The sequence below is a fragment of the Mycteria americana genome, chromosome 1 (genome assembly GCF_035582795.1).
Source record: "Mycteria americana isolate JAX WOST 10 ecotype Jacksonville Zoo and Gardens chromosome 1, USCA_MyAme_1.0, whole genome shotgun sequence".
Lineage (NCBI taxonomy): Eukaryota > Metazoa > Chordata > Aves > Ciconiiformes > Ciconiidae > Mycteria > Mycteria americana.
Window position 1 is genome coordinate 96,178,885 of NC_134365.1, and position 14,293 is coordinate 96,193,177.

The 14,293-nt window shown below is 46.5% G+C and overlaps 1 protein-coding gene across 12 annotated transcripts in view; it reads left to right on the plus strand.

Moving 5' to 3' along the window:
* Positions 1–8,697: 8,697 nt before the first annotated feature.
* Positions 8,698–14,293, plus strand: part of ST3GAL6 (ST3 beta-galactoside alpha-2,3-sialyltransferase 6) — a 46,976-nt gene continuing 41,380 nt past the window's right edge. For 3 of the 12 annotated variants that reach the window (XM_075513755.1, XM_075513708.1, XM_075513782.1), the window contains exon 1: positions 8,829–9,144. Coding sequence is in view for 4 of the 12 variants with exons in the window: in XM_075513698.1 (XP_075369813.1) it covers positions 10,334–10,400 (67 nt within the window). In the remaining 8 variants the exon portion in view is untranslated. Of the gene's footprint in view, positions 9,145–9,168; positions 9,396–9,504; positions 10,010–10,293; positions 10,401–14,293 lie in introns of those variants that run through there. The other 9 variants (XM_075513737.1, XM_075513717.1, XM_075513747.1 and 6 more) reach the window with 9 other exon arrangements.

The following is a 14,293-nucleotide window of genomic DNA, read 5'->3' on the forward strand; positions in this document are numbered from 1 at the left end:
AGAGAAACATAACTGAAAGTTACTTAATTCTGGTCATATTTCTATGAGAAGTTTGCAACCTCTTCTCAGCCAGGTCATTACGAACGCTGGCCAGTTACAAAAAACTCTTTTTTGTGTGTGTTTGTAGGTATTCTGACTTAGCCCTTCCATGCTTTTAAGGGAAGAGGGAGAGAGGTGAAAGACCATAGGGCTTCAAATGATGCCCATTATGTGGGGAGACTCTCACACTGATGAGTTTTCACCCACTTACCTGTACACTTAAATAGTATGGTGAGGCAGATATATTTATCTGCTTTCTAAATCTCACTTCCAGCTAAAGAAAACCAAGTAGCAAATCATTATTTCCGTAACAAGGCTGCGAAACCTCAGTGGCGTCGTTGTGCTGGAGTCATACGAAATGTATGCTGGTGAGGGTGCTTCCAAGACAGCTCCTAAAATAGGCACTGAAGACACAGCTTGACCCTGTGCTCCCTGCAGAGCCAGCGGCAGGGGAGGAGAGCTGCTCGCTGCACCTCTCTGTCAGTTGCAGGAGGTGACAACGCCGTAACAGCGGTCTCCCTTCTGATCCCAGTGTTGTCCTTTCCAAACTGGTAGCTCCATGGAGACTGGAATCCAGTTCCAAGTGTTCTGGATTTACCTCTGCTGCTAGAAGAGCCCACATTTAGTTAAGGATCAACGTTAAATATGCCTGCGGTAGCGTATAGTTGGTAGAGTGTAGTTCAAACCTGTGCCAAGGCCAGTGCAGGGGGAAGGGACTGTCTGAGCTGCCTAAAAGCTGCTGCCAGTGCTTTTAGCCTTTACTCAGTAAGAGCTGACTGAACAGGCAAGACTCCTCTGCTGAACTAAAGGCTCACTTGAATTATTTGTACAGCACAATTTGGCTAAGCACCGCTGAGAGTCTGGATTGAGGACGTCACCTCTTTATTACATACTGAACTGCTGCAACATTTTTGCTTTCATTCATTTCAAGTCGATCACCATCATTTTCCTGCTTGTAACACAGATCCAGAGCATGGACAAAAATACCATGGAGGCAAAGACAGGAGGAGAGGCATACTGAGTCCCATCTGCCAAGTGTGCAGGTACCTGCTTCACATTTATGCCAATCAACAGGAAATGAACAGGGCTTCTTGCCTTGTCTTGTGCTGCAAGGGGGATTGCCCAAACTTCACTTATGATTATCCTTATGATTTCCTGTAATTTCCAGTCCACTGTTAACAAGTGCTCACCAGGACCGAAAAGACCACTGGTGTCATCTGATTCAGTCCTCGCACTATCATAGGCAACTCCATGTAACAGGCATGTGGGTGTTTTAAGTACCCAGAAGGGCAACTGCCTTGGCTTTTATAGGTGCAAGAAAGGACGTGAGCCCCAGGCCCTGATTCCTGGCTGGCAGGCTTCAGTAGGCTTTATTCCACAAAGTGGGAAAAGGCTAGAGGTATGTCTGTGCCTTTTAGGAGAGGGAGTTCTCAAAAAAAGCTGGGTACAAGTGGGTTCCCAAGAAAGAGGGCATGTTTTCTCTAGCAAGACCGAAGGCGATGGCTGCCAGACCTGAGGATAATGTTAATGGGGTGGTGTTCTTTATGCGAGTGGATGGGAAGGGCAGGAGGAGAGATTTTGCACCAGAAGACCATAGTACTCAGGGACTTGGAAGGTCTGAGGCATGGCCATGCAACTTTGCATGGCAAGTTGCTTGTTCAAAAACGTCCATAAAACATTTCCTTCATACCCCACCCATTTATGTTGTGCCAAGGGTCCTTTCCCATGCTTTACAACAAACTTGAGGCTTGTAGGAAAAGGCCAAAGAGCCAAAGGATAACGTGCCGCAGGCAGAGGGGCAGAAAGCAGAGCAAGGGCACCAAGAAGTCTCCAGATTTCTGCTATGGCAAGGAATTTGTTAAATTCACAGCCAGTTCATACCCCTTTGTTCTTATGCCAGCATTGTTTAGCTGCTCTTACAGGACAGGCTGTCCATTTGCTGTGTAACCCTTCTCTGCATCTTCTCCAGAACTGTTTTCTTCTCGAGTGTGAGAGCCCAAATCATATACTGTGTTCTGGGGGAAACACCGGAGTTTTGTACACCTGCATCAGTGCTTCCCTACCTCTAGTGGAGAAATATTATCTTACCTAAGGCACGTTCTCCTTTTCTGTGAATGGCTGAAGATTTATTTGTTGTTTACTTCAATCACCTTTTGCATATCCTAGCTCATTTTACTTTTGACAAATCTGGCCTTAATCCTATGCATCTCTATTGCTACACCATAGCTATCTTTGCTGACCAGGATTGTTTGCTCTTTGTGACTCCTAAGAACCTCTCTAATAGTGGGTTTTTTCACTTACTCAGGCCTAAAGTGCTTTTCAGGAAGATTCTTCTCTTGCTTGGAATATATACATGGGATATTTTTTATGCCTTTGATCTAGATACATTCCAATCTCCCTCCACATTCAAGTCTTTCAGCTCTTCAGTCCAGGTAAATTCACTAATGAGTTTCCTTAATTTGGCAGTTTGCCCTTCTGAAGTTGAAAAATTTCACTACCAACCTGTTTCTGTTTGTTATTCTGTTCAACGTAAATGGAAACAGTTGCTGAGTACTCAGCCCAATGCTGTTTTCTATGACCAGCCTTCTTTAAGTGTCTTCATTACTTACTAATTTGGGGATGTCTCTTTTTGTCTGACTAGTGAGAAGAAACCTGGCAGCTATCGTACACATGGCCAGCTGGGCCCAAGTTTATTATTAGAAGCATTTGTTTCCCAAATAGTATCTGGGAAGTTAAAGTTGACCATGGCACAATTCCCAGTAGTGTTTCTATAATAACATTTCAGTGACAGACCTCTTCTTGCACCATTATATTTTAGCTGCAGGCAAGAAAGGCCAGGTTTCAATGAGGTGTCCAAATCAAATACAACCCCCCCCAAAAAAACAAAGACTGTGAGCAAGTGGTCTGGGCTGTTGGAAGTGGAGCTTCCTGTTCATCTACAATGGGGAATTTTATGATGAATTAAATGATGATGAGTTAAATGACAGACGGCTTATTTTTTAATAAATTGCAAAGATCACTTGATGTTTTCCACTTATCTGGATGAAATGGCTAAACACTGAAATAGAAGGAGTATTGTACTAAGATTGCAAATATCTTGGATATTGGCCTATTGGGCATATTCACATGGGTCAAGCCTGGCTCCCATTTGGAACAGGAGCGGAGCAGTAAAAAAGAAAAGTCTGGTCCATGAACTATTGCTCTCACGAGTTATGGAGACCAAGCCAGCCTTTTCTGCCATAGGGCTGCTCTGTTCAGGCTGGAGTGCTGTGAAGGAAGGATTCCCTCTCCCATGCCACCAGCCCTATTTCGTGTGGGTACCTACTGGATTCTTCCAACCTGTTGCAGGTGACCATTTAGCCCATAGCAATGGTCATTACCTGGCAGAAGTTGTAAGCAGATAAGGCAGTCATGGGAAGAAATGCATTTAAAATTTTCCCAGCTGTTGTAGCTACATCCAAAACTTGAGTGCAGCTTGAACTCTTAAATGTCAGAAACATTCAAAGCATTCTTCTTCTCAGGCCATGTCTATCTCTCATTGAAGTTAGCCTGCTGTTCACGTATGACAAGGCTTCTAGTGGCTTCTGTCATACCATTCCTGACTTACAGGGGCTCACCTAGCCTTCTCACCCTCCTTCCTGAAGTCTAATCATAGCTATTTGTATCACTTTTATAGCCGTTTTTTATGCCCTGTCTTGCGATATCACATTTTCAAGCACAGACCCAATCTGAAGAGTATCTGGAGGAAAAACTGTGTACCTGTTCCCAGATTTTTGGCTGGTGCAAACCAGTAAAGGAATCCAGGCCAGTTAACACTGGCCAGAGAAGTGGGCCAAAAGTTTGAAGTTGAAAGGTTATAATATCTGAGAGCTGCAGTAGCTGCCTTAGCGCTTGTAATAATGTACAGGCGTACATTGGTGTACAGGCGAAGCCATACACCAATGTACATTGGTGTACAGACTTGGTGTACAGGCGAAGCCAGCAGGACACAGGACACAAACTTGGGGATCTGGAGGCCAGAATGATAGGCTGTGCAATGGGGAGCCAGAGTGAAAAACAGGGAGGTCTTTTTTATAAATGCACAGAGAAAGAAACTGGGCATTAAGCTGTGCTTAAAATGGCAAAGACATCTCACATGCTGGCCTCTCCTTGGAAGGGAGACAGGGAACAGTGAGTCCTGGCATAGTACTGTAGGAATGACAGAGCTATCACAAAAGGACAGGTGTTTCATCTTCCAAAAGCAGTTTATGTCAGTCAGCCTAGCACATGAGGACAAATGGGTAGGGACCCAGAGCCACGGCCTCAAGGACGATTTGTTCTCTCTGAGCATTTGGCACCGGGGCTGTGACCCAGCAGCAGACTGCAAATGAGGGTCTCCCGCCGCCCCGCCACCCCTCGGCTGGTTACTCCCTCCTGTGCACCATTTCACCTCTCTCCTTCTCCCAGTCTTCCTCTGTGCCAGATGCCGCAGCCAGCATCCTCTGTGAACAGCAGTCCGCTGCGTGCCCCTGAGCTACTGGGTGGGAAGGTGACTGCCATGTCCCTGTCAGATGGGAGAGAGGGATCTTGAGAGGTTTGTTTCCTGCCAGGGAAGGAAGCATCAGCTCTTGCCCTCTTTCCCTGAGGGAAGGGCTGCTTTCAGTGCTGTGAAGCTTCAGTTTGGGTTACCCTTGGGTGCAGGTAGAGGTGGAGTCATGCCAATATATTGGCAACAAGGAAGGATGGAGGGGACAAGTGGGAAGCTTGGGTTCCATGTGACAGTATAGCTTAACGCAAATAAGGCAACAAGTGGAGGGGAAGAATCAGGTTTAATGTTGTTCTTGAGTGGGTGAAAACCACTAGATGCTCAGGATGCATTTTTCCATAATTTTGCAAACCCTTTCCCCTTCTCCTTCCTGTTGTTTTGCTAGCAATGCTCTTCAAGTGGGTGTGTTTTGACCTATTTTTTCCCCTGCACATGCCTAGTAAGCAAAGAGATGTTTAGTGCCTATTGGATAACATACTTCTTCATGGGTTTACAGATGCTCTTATGTATAGATAAATACCTTGAGGGCTTAATTTTGGTTGGCAAATGGCACTTCCTAACGTGCTCACCACTTCAGATTACATTGGCTAGGCTGGCAGGGAGGCTGTCTCAGCCTACCTGGGTTACCTCCATGACATTTCTTGCCATCATATGTTTTGTTTGCTTGTATCCTCTCTCCCAGACAGAGTACAGGAACAGTGCACAGCCTGGGGCAGGAGAAAGCACTCTGTGCACTTCCCAGAAAAAGCAGTCCCTAGGGACCATGACAGCAGTCACAGCCTAATGTAGGTCAACCTCTTTGGTTGACCAGGTCTTGAAAAAGTGACCTCGAACTAGGTGGGGTTGCATGCTGTGAGCTCATGACAAATGCTGTGGGTTCTGATGAGATGTCCTACAGCAACTAACCAAATTATTTAAAGCTCCTGGGACAAGCTTCAGCGAGTTGTCTCCAGGCAAAGAGTCTCCGGAAGAAGTATCATGCGACCACAAATCAGTGACTAAACAAACTATGTGAGGACTGGTGCTTACTACAGCTTGAGCAGTCAGTGCAGTGGAGAACAGTCCCCTAGCATCTGAGGCAAGGGGACTGAGAGAACCTCTACAAAACAGAGTTGTGCTGAGACAGGTTTTGGAGCTCAGTAGCAGAAATTGGGGCATGTACGGGACTCGGGGCAGTTCTCATGGTGCAACATAAAGAAGATTAGGATCAAACTATGATGCTAGGTAGTAAAGCTAGAAAATGAGTGACAGTCTGTATTTCTATAAATGCATTCATCTCCTAAAGTAATTAATAAAGGGGAACAGTTCCATTGCATTTTAATTCTAGGACCAGAGGTGTATGATAGACCGCATGGTGCATTGCATACACAGAGCCTGATTAGTCATCTTGCTTATTGGATTTCCGCAGAGGAAATCACTTTCATGATGCTGCAACTTTCCATTCTGTTTATTCCATGTTCTCCACAGTTTTGCTTTTCCCATGTTCAACAGTTTTTTCCTTCCATTTCCTGTAATTCTTATCTTTGTTTTCCTCTGGTTTTGCAAGCTGGGGTAGAGTCTGGCTGCAACACTTTCTTAGTTTAGTAGCGACTCAGGAGGTACATAGTTTCTCTTGGAACTTAAATAAGACTCCATTTCGTTTGGATTTATTTTAGTTAAATGCAAATGCTTTGCATTTAAAGGTTTCTGTGGCTTTTATGTTTGGTTTGGGGAGAGGTTTGTGTCTCAGGAGAGTTGATTTTGAACTGAAATAGAAAAAAAATCTGTTGACTTTTTGGTCACATGCATTGTTTTTGCTTGCAGGAGCATTCATTTGACTTCCTGCTAGTCATCCTTTTCCAAAGCATTTTGAAGGCTACTCATTGTTGTCAAATCATTGCTGATACTATTTGTGTGCAATAGAATATATCCCAGAGAAGTGATTCCTTATACTTTCTGCCAAATAAATTCATCAGTGCTGCAGATCAGTTATTAACTTCTTGCTTGTACAGAGCGTTTTGAAAACAGCTAGGAACTAAACTTTTTTTGCACTATATTAATTGTTCAAATTGCCATTTGAATCCTTGAATTTAGTTTGAAGTATTTAGATGACAACAAACACCAGCTTTCATTCTGTTGCTGGTCTTGGACAGTTACAGTTGCCAGAAGAAACTGAAGTGAAATTACATTATTACAAATCAGATTATTACATTATTTGACCAATGTAGTTAGAATTTGGGATTTTGCAGTTTATTCCAGATAGAGGTGTATTCAGGTATCTTAGATACAATTCTTTGTATTGTATCTAAGATACACAGGAATAAAACTGTGAGCAACAGGTCCTCTGTTCACAGCACTACATCTCCTACGGACTTTGGCTGCAAATGTGAATGCTTACCTCTTCCTAGAGTTCGATGCCTTGTGCAAGACTCCCAGAAAATTGACAAGCACATAATTTACAGCCAGCTGTGAAATCAAATGACTTTTTCTGTCATCGCATAGTATCACCGTAGGAACATTGCATATGTCTAACTAGCTTCAGAGGTGTATCAGTAACTTGAGTTGGCCTCTCTGAGCCAGCGGCTCAGTCCTGCTAACAGCACGTTCATGTTCTTTACTGCTGTTTTTCAGCCTGCCCAAAGATCCATGCTAGACTGTTACCAATACCCAGGTTAGCTAGTGTGAAATTAGCTCACGCCCCTGAACTCATGCACAAAAGATGCAGCTGCAGCACACGCATCCTGTACGGAAAAGAGGCAGGAATAGCAACCATTTCCTTAAGGTTTCCTATGCTCCTCTGCAGTGAATAGTCCCAGCAGCTTGTTCTGCAAAAACCTGGGAGTAAGTCCATCCTGTATCCTAAACAAAGGCGAGGCCTTGCAATATAAAGCAAGGCCAGAACAAAGTAATACTGGACTACATAATTTAAGACTGTCATGAAATGTACGAGTAAGCAGACCAAAGTGAAGTCACATAACCCATCTTCTGGTATTTCCTAACTTCTGACTCCTTCATTGTGCAACCTCAATGATTTTTTTTAATTGGTTTTGTGCCTATAATACTTAGGTGAATTGGAGGGTAAGGACAGAAGAGATGAGAACTAATAGGAAAAAGATATAGCAGAGTTAAATAAACCGATTTTAGAAGGCAGATAATTTAGCTATCTACTTAGAAGCAGCTTGGTTTTGTAAAGGCCAGGGTTGAAGGGTGAAGCCCTAAGGAACCTCGTGGGAGAAGGGGCAAAAGTAGGAAGGTATTTTCAGCTCAAGGCAAGACAAATTACAGAGGACTGAGCTTTGGTTCCCAGCCCAGAACACATTGAAAGCCATCTCAGCAGGCTACAGAGTGGGGTAGTCCATTAAGAATAGACAAAATTTCCCTGCTTCTAATCTGTTATTTTTATTACACGTACATATAGGCTGTATGAAACTGCTGCTGAGAACAGACTCCACCTCTGGTCATTCCCAGTGACAGCCACCAAAAAAAACCAGGAGCTGCTCTTCTAATAAAGGGCGCACGTTGTTCTGATACAATGCTAAAAACATACTGCAAGCTCCCTGAAGCATCATACAGAAAAGTTTCAGATTAGAAGTGGCCAAGATCATAGCGTTTGAAGCAGGAGAGGACACTTACATTATTAACAACCCCTCAGATTTCTTCTAGCATGATACGCTGCTCTGGGCAAAATACGACGTTGATGCAGCGTGCAATTCCAGACACACTGATTTTTTGCCCGCCCTTTATCACTGGCAGAAATCGTTATTAACTTTCTTCTCAAACAGCAATGCCCAGTCCCGCGGGGCTGGCTGCTGTAGGGTGGAGAGGCAATTTTCCTGGAGCCCCGTGACTCTCTCCTGCGTTGGTCATACAGGGTGAGGCTTCATTTTGCCCCTGGCAGCAGCCCTTCAGGGGGGGTAGTTCCTCCCCTAATGGCTTTCAGTGGGGCTGGCTGCAAGGGGGCAGGGTACTCAGGAAGGGAGAATCCTGCACCTGAAATGACTGCTGTGGCTTCCAGCTTGCTTGGCTTCCCCCCTACCCCCCAGGTGACAATCAGGTTGTTCAGGAGCTGTTAGTTCCCGGAGAGTGAGGAGGCCGGGGCGGGCCGGCTCGCTGCCCCCCGCTCGGCCGCTCTCCCGCCCCCCGGGCTGCCGGGGCGGGCGCGGAGGGGGAAGGCTCCGGCCCTCGGCGAACTGCCGGCCCCGGGGAAGAGGAGGGAGGAGGAAGAGCGGCTGCTGCTCCAGCTGGAATTCAGTCAGGGAAGATACACTCAGTACGGCGGGGGGGGGGGGAAGACGGAGTAGCGCTTTAGCTTGCTTCATGCGAGTCCCTCCTCCCCCTGGAAGGCTTTGGTATAAATCGAGGAGGAATTTCAGCAGACTCGAGCCAAATAACATCTCTGTTTAAACACACCGCGTGCTTCCTTTCACGTTTTCTCTTGCAGATGGGGCTCAGCTGGAACAAGCCCTCCTCTTCGTCCTTACCGTAAACGCTACCGTACCGGAATAAGGCTGAAGCTACGGAGAGGCTGCCTGGACGGCCCTGATAAGAAGCGATAAGTTCTGTCCTCTTGCCTCCGATGATTTAAAGATAAAAGACAACTGGTAAGTGGTGAACGCCCCTGCTGTATAAAGTGTAGCTAGCGCTGTAGACTGTTGCATAGGCTGCGAGGATCTTGTGGATGGTCCCTGAACCCGTAGGACTGGGTACGCTGAAAGTCCTCGTCCCCGAGTTTGCCGGCGTTTCTGCCGTGAGACATCTTCTCCCCCCGCTCTTGCGTTATTTCAGACGGGAAGGCTTCGAGCTAACCTCCTGTACAGTCTATGCATGCTTCCCATTTTAAAACCTCCTTCAGGTAAGTACTGATGGCAGCGGTTGCCAGGATCATTGCTATTCAATGTAAATTACCACATATTCAAAGGCAGAGCTGGCTATTCTGATATATCAGCGTGTTCCTCGGTGAAAGCATTCAAGGAATTAATTGAACTTCCAGAGGAATGAAGCCTGCCTCTACAAGCCTCCTCTGCCGAGAATACAATTTTAATCGGCTTGCGAGCTGGGGAGATGAGATGTCCCAGATCTTTCCCAGAGGTTCCTGGGAACTTCCTGGTAAAAATTAACATCGCGGCGTAGCAGGGACGTGGTTGCCAGTGGGGATGAGCCTGACAGGAGCTGAAGCGCCGCCGCCGCCCGGCTTGCGGGCGGCATTTGGATGCGCTTGAGGTCGCGCACAGGCGGCCGGTGCCGGGGACCGCCTGCGCCGGCGGGAAGGCCGGGCTGAGGCGCTGCCCGGGGCCGCATGCGGGGCCGCGTCTCGCCCCCGGCCGGAGAAGGACCCCCGGGGGACGCTCCCCAGCGGGCGGCGGGCAGCGCGGCCTCCCTCCGGCCGCTGCCGGGGAGCGCGGGAGGAAGCGCCCCGCCGCGCCGCGGGTGGGGTCCGGCGGGCTGCGGGCGCCGCCGCCCAGCCAGGTAGGCGGCCCGGCCCGGGCGGGGGTGAGAGAAGGGGCCAGCCCCGTTGCCCCGGCCGCGGGGCGAGAGGAGCCGCCGCCCTCTCCCCGGCCTCCCGGAGCAGCCCCGCTCCTCGGTCGGGGCGGCAGGCGGAGCCGGCCCCAGCCCCGCAGCCAGCCGCCGCGCCGGGCCGCATGCCGCAGCCGCCCCGGGGCCCCCCGCGAGCGATGAGTCGCGGCGGGCGGGCGCGGCTGCGAGCCCTGCCGAGGGTGGGGAGATAAGGGGCGGCGGGGCCCGGCCGGGGGCTTCGGGGCTGGGCAGGGCAAGCGGGGGGAAAGCGGGCTCATGCCAGCAGGAGAGCGCCGCGCGGGGGGAGCTTCCCGGCAGAGCTGGCGGCGGCCGGCAGCGGTCCGTAAGTAAAATTTGAGGGGAGATCCCCGGCTTCTGGGAAGCTGCTTGCGTCTGGTAATCCCGCCGTGTTGCATTGCTCTTAGCGGGAGTACCGAAAGGGAAGGACTGCCCCTTGGAAAGGCCTAGGGGAAGGAACAATGGCTCTGTGGGTAGACTCTGCCTTAAACAATGCAAATCCATTACTTGTAGTTCAGGGAAGAAAGAAGCCTTGGAAGTTTTATGTTCTCTGCTTTTTAAAAAGTCTTTGGATTATTATTTAGCAGTGGGGGTCGCGTTTCAGTTTTAGTTATTGCAAGCTGGGAGACCAGTCCTCCTGTCCTTCCTCAAACTAAAATCTCCAGTGAGATGAACAGTTATCTGTCGGGATTTGTGGCTGTTGCGCTCCTGTTACCCAACTGAAACTTGCTGTCCAGGTTTCTTCAGTTTTTGTCTCTCTTCTTCACCCACTTTATGCCGAGCTACTCTTTCATACAATGTGGTTGCAAAACTATTTAGAAAGGACAAACTTTGCGATGGATTGAGATTACTTGTTTTTAACCTGGCAATTCTATCGCAGCTGAACTGTGTAAAAATGTTATACATAAAAAAATATATAACTTCTGTTGTGGAGAGTGCCATGATACTAGACTGGTCACTCCTAAACTTAAAAAACTAAATTCAGGAAGGGCTTAAAGGAAAAGGAAATGTGTATGGAGCGAGGCTTCCTACCCATCTGTTTCTGAATAGGAAATATTCCTATCTGATTAGGTCACAGAAGTGATATTTCTGAAACTAAAATAACTTTCCTTCCATATGTAAGATTGCACCAGCCATATCCTTGTTTTTCTTCCCACCTACATGAAATAAATCTGTATCTTTCTCTCCAGCTTGATGCAGTACCTGCTGCTTTAGCATGCCTGTCTCTCAGCTGAACTGAAGCAGGGTCAATTAAGTTACTCTTTAAACTTACGGCTGTTTATTAAAGCAGCAGTATTAAAGGTGGGTGAGTCCCATGGTCTCCCTGAGGGTGGTCTTGGCTGTAGGAGACCTCTCCTGCTTGTGGGATCTATGAATCATACCCTGACACACATGAGATTCCCGGTGTCCAAATTACCCCCCTGTTCAAAACCAGGAGGAAAGTTTCTCTGTGGAAGCAATTGCCGGATGGGGAAGTGCCCATGGGAGCAGCTACAGAGCGTGTAGGCAGGACAGCAAAACCTGAAAGCTGGCAAGAAGATCACAAGTGCCCGAGTCCTAAGTTGTAAAGAAGTGGGGAAATAGGTGAGTTATGGTGTTTTGGCTAGACAAGGTGATTGGTAAGATGTTATTTTGATACGTACTGTGTGTGTGCTGCTAAATAATGGCTTTAGCAATTACGCAGGGGAGTTGCCTCACTGAGGAGGGAAATAGAGGAGCTGACGTGGTGACAGGTCTTATTCACAGTGACAAGTGCTTGAGGTGCTTCTTCACCACCTCCTCAGACCTTTGGAAGCTTACAAGCAGAGACAGTTTTAGAGGATTTTGGATGATTGCTTTCTTCCCTGCATGATCATTTTTGGATAGAAGAAGGCAGGGAGCGGGAATAGTGTTTCTTAAGATAGCTTCTTTGTGCCATTAACACTGTAATCCCAGGCTTGTTTTCATTGTTAGTTTCTGGGTGCACCGTGATTAGTGCCTTTTAGTAAAGGTTTGATCCATTCTCCCAAGACAGGCTTGAGAAAGTTCTCATAAACCTGCTTTGGCTGATTTGTGATTTTCCGCTTCTTGCGTGTTGCTTCATAGGCTGATGGAGGGGTTGGCTCAAATATTTTGGCCTGGAAGACGATGCAGTCAGATGGGTCATTTGAAGATACAACTTGAAGACCACCATGAGTCTTCATGAGGCAGTTCATACCATTGACTCAACGGGGCTTGTAGAGAAAAGCACGCTCTTTTTTTTTTTTTTTTTTTCCTTTCTTCTTTTTTCCCCCTCCACAGTATAGCTTGAGCTGTAGCACAGGATCTTGGTTTGTTTGTCTTTGTACCTTAAGATTAAGGTTATTTTACTTATAAGCATGAAAGGTTGTTTTTACTGTGTGTGTGCTGAGAGATGCTCTGCTGTGGGTCCCTAGTTAAGTGCATTTTAGGAACGAGCTCAAGATTACTTGAAATACCTCTCTTTACAGACATCTTTCCTTACAGATGCTTGCACAGTTGAAATGTGTGCTGTGCATTTAAGAGGAGTTTAATTTTTCAGGTTTATGACAACTCATTTGTCATTCATTTGAATAATTTGTTCATCAATTTCTCTAGCCTTATAGAGAAGCTAGTAAATAATACTAGGAAATTAATTTATGGGATAACTGAGCGTACCAGGTTTTTTCTTTTTCAGAGTTTCTATTTTCTACCATCTGTTTACTCAAAAGAGCAATAGTTTTGTAGCAGAATAAAAAAACCCCTGAACTTCCCCGTTAATGCAATTTCTTCTACTTCAATTTTTGCTATGTTATGTATGACTACTTCTGTACCTATTCATAGTCTTCAAGGGAAATTAAAATAAAACTTATTTATTTTATTATTTGGTGTGTGAATGTCTTCAAGTGTTAAATCTTTTATCCTCCTGCTACAGAATAACCTAAAACCTCAGCGTTTCTTGATGTGTGTTGAGGTCAGGATGAAAATGTGATGTGCAAGCTGTTGTTTCCTTTACAAGTCACCTTTCAGTAGTGTGTGGAAACGAATCTGCTCTAACTTTGCGGTTCAATGTATTAATCGCTGATTAATCAGTAGATGCTATTGGTGCAGAAAGCTTGAAAAACTGAGAAGTGATGGGCAGCATTAGCTAGTATGTGCTATGAAGCAAAAACAGGGAACATGGTATCGCATGTGGTATTGCTACCTTTTGAAAAATGCATTTAACAAATGCAGGTGCAGAATGTGGCAAAATACTTGTAGTAGTGCTTCTTGCTGTGTTCTGTACCTATAATTTTAAAGTATCACATCCTTTTAAAGTTCATTTTGTTAGGGTGGGGTGGCTCTTCAGTGTTCAAAGACGGTCATGCTTTGGTCTTGAAGGCAAAAGTGAAGCCTTGGTACCTTGAGAGGAAGACCTTTTACAGCACTGCAACAGACCGAGCAAATTTTAAGCGTTCCCCGGAACATACCCAAAGTTTGCGTGTAACTGTTCTGCATTGCCTCTGCTCCCAGCCCCGGCAGCAGCAGTAAAACTGGAGTACATTGTTCTAGAGCTATTCTTTACATTCCAGCATCCGTGGGGAGCCAGGAGGAGCAAGGCAAAAACTTGAATAGCCCCCACTTGCCCTGGCTGGGAAGGAAAGGCTGGAAAACTTGAGGAGCCACAAAGCTGATCCTCCCTCCTGTTAGGAGGGCAGGAGTGGAGTAATCAAGGAACTGGTTTTAAGAGCAGACAGGAATGAAATGAAGTTCAGACTTAATCATTGAAGCTTTTCTCAACATCTCTTGATTTACAGTGCAAGTTTCCATTCCCCTAGCAGGAATATTGCTTTCTTTTGGGCCACTAGCCAGTGGGAAACTTTATTTGTGAGGTGGGTGGCTAGTAGTCTTAGATTTCCACAGACTTGTCAACTCACTTTTAAAACAACGGTTTCCAGCCCTTGTGAGTACAGGTCAGAAACACTAAAATAAGGATCAGCTGCTGCAGAGCTCAGAAAAGCTCTTTGTTAGACTGGATCTGCAGGCTGACACTTCTGCAGCGCAATGGTACCCGGCCGCCGCTTTCTTTCACTGCTGCTTTTGAGAGTCCTGTGGCCAGCAGTGAAATGAGAACAGCGTGAGGGGCACATCGTCAGCTTACCTGGAGCTTTAGCAGAGGTAATATGCTTTAGGCAGTGGAAATATGCATATGTAATGGCCATTTAATAGTAAACACAAAATGTGTGTGTGTGTAAAATATAA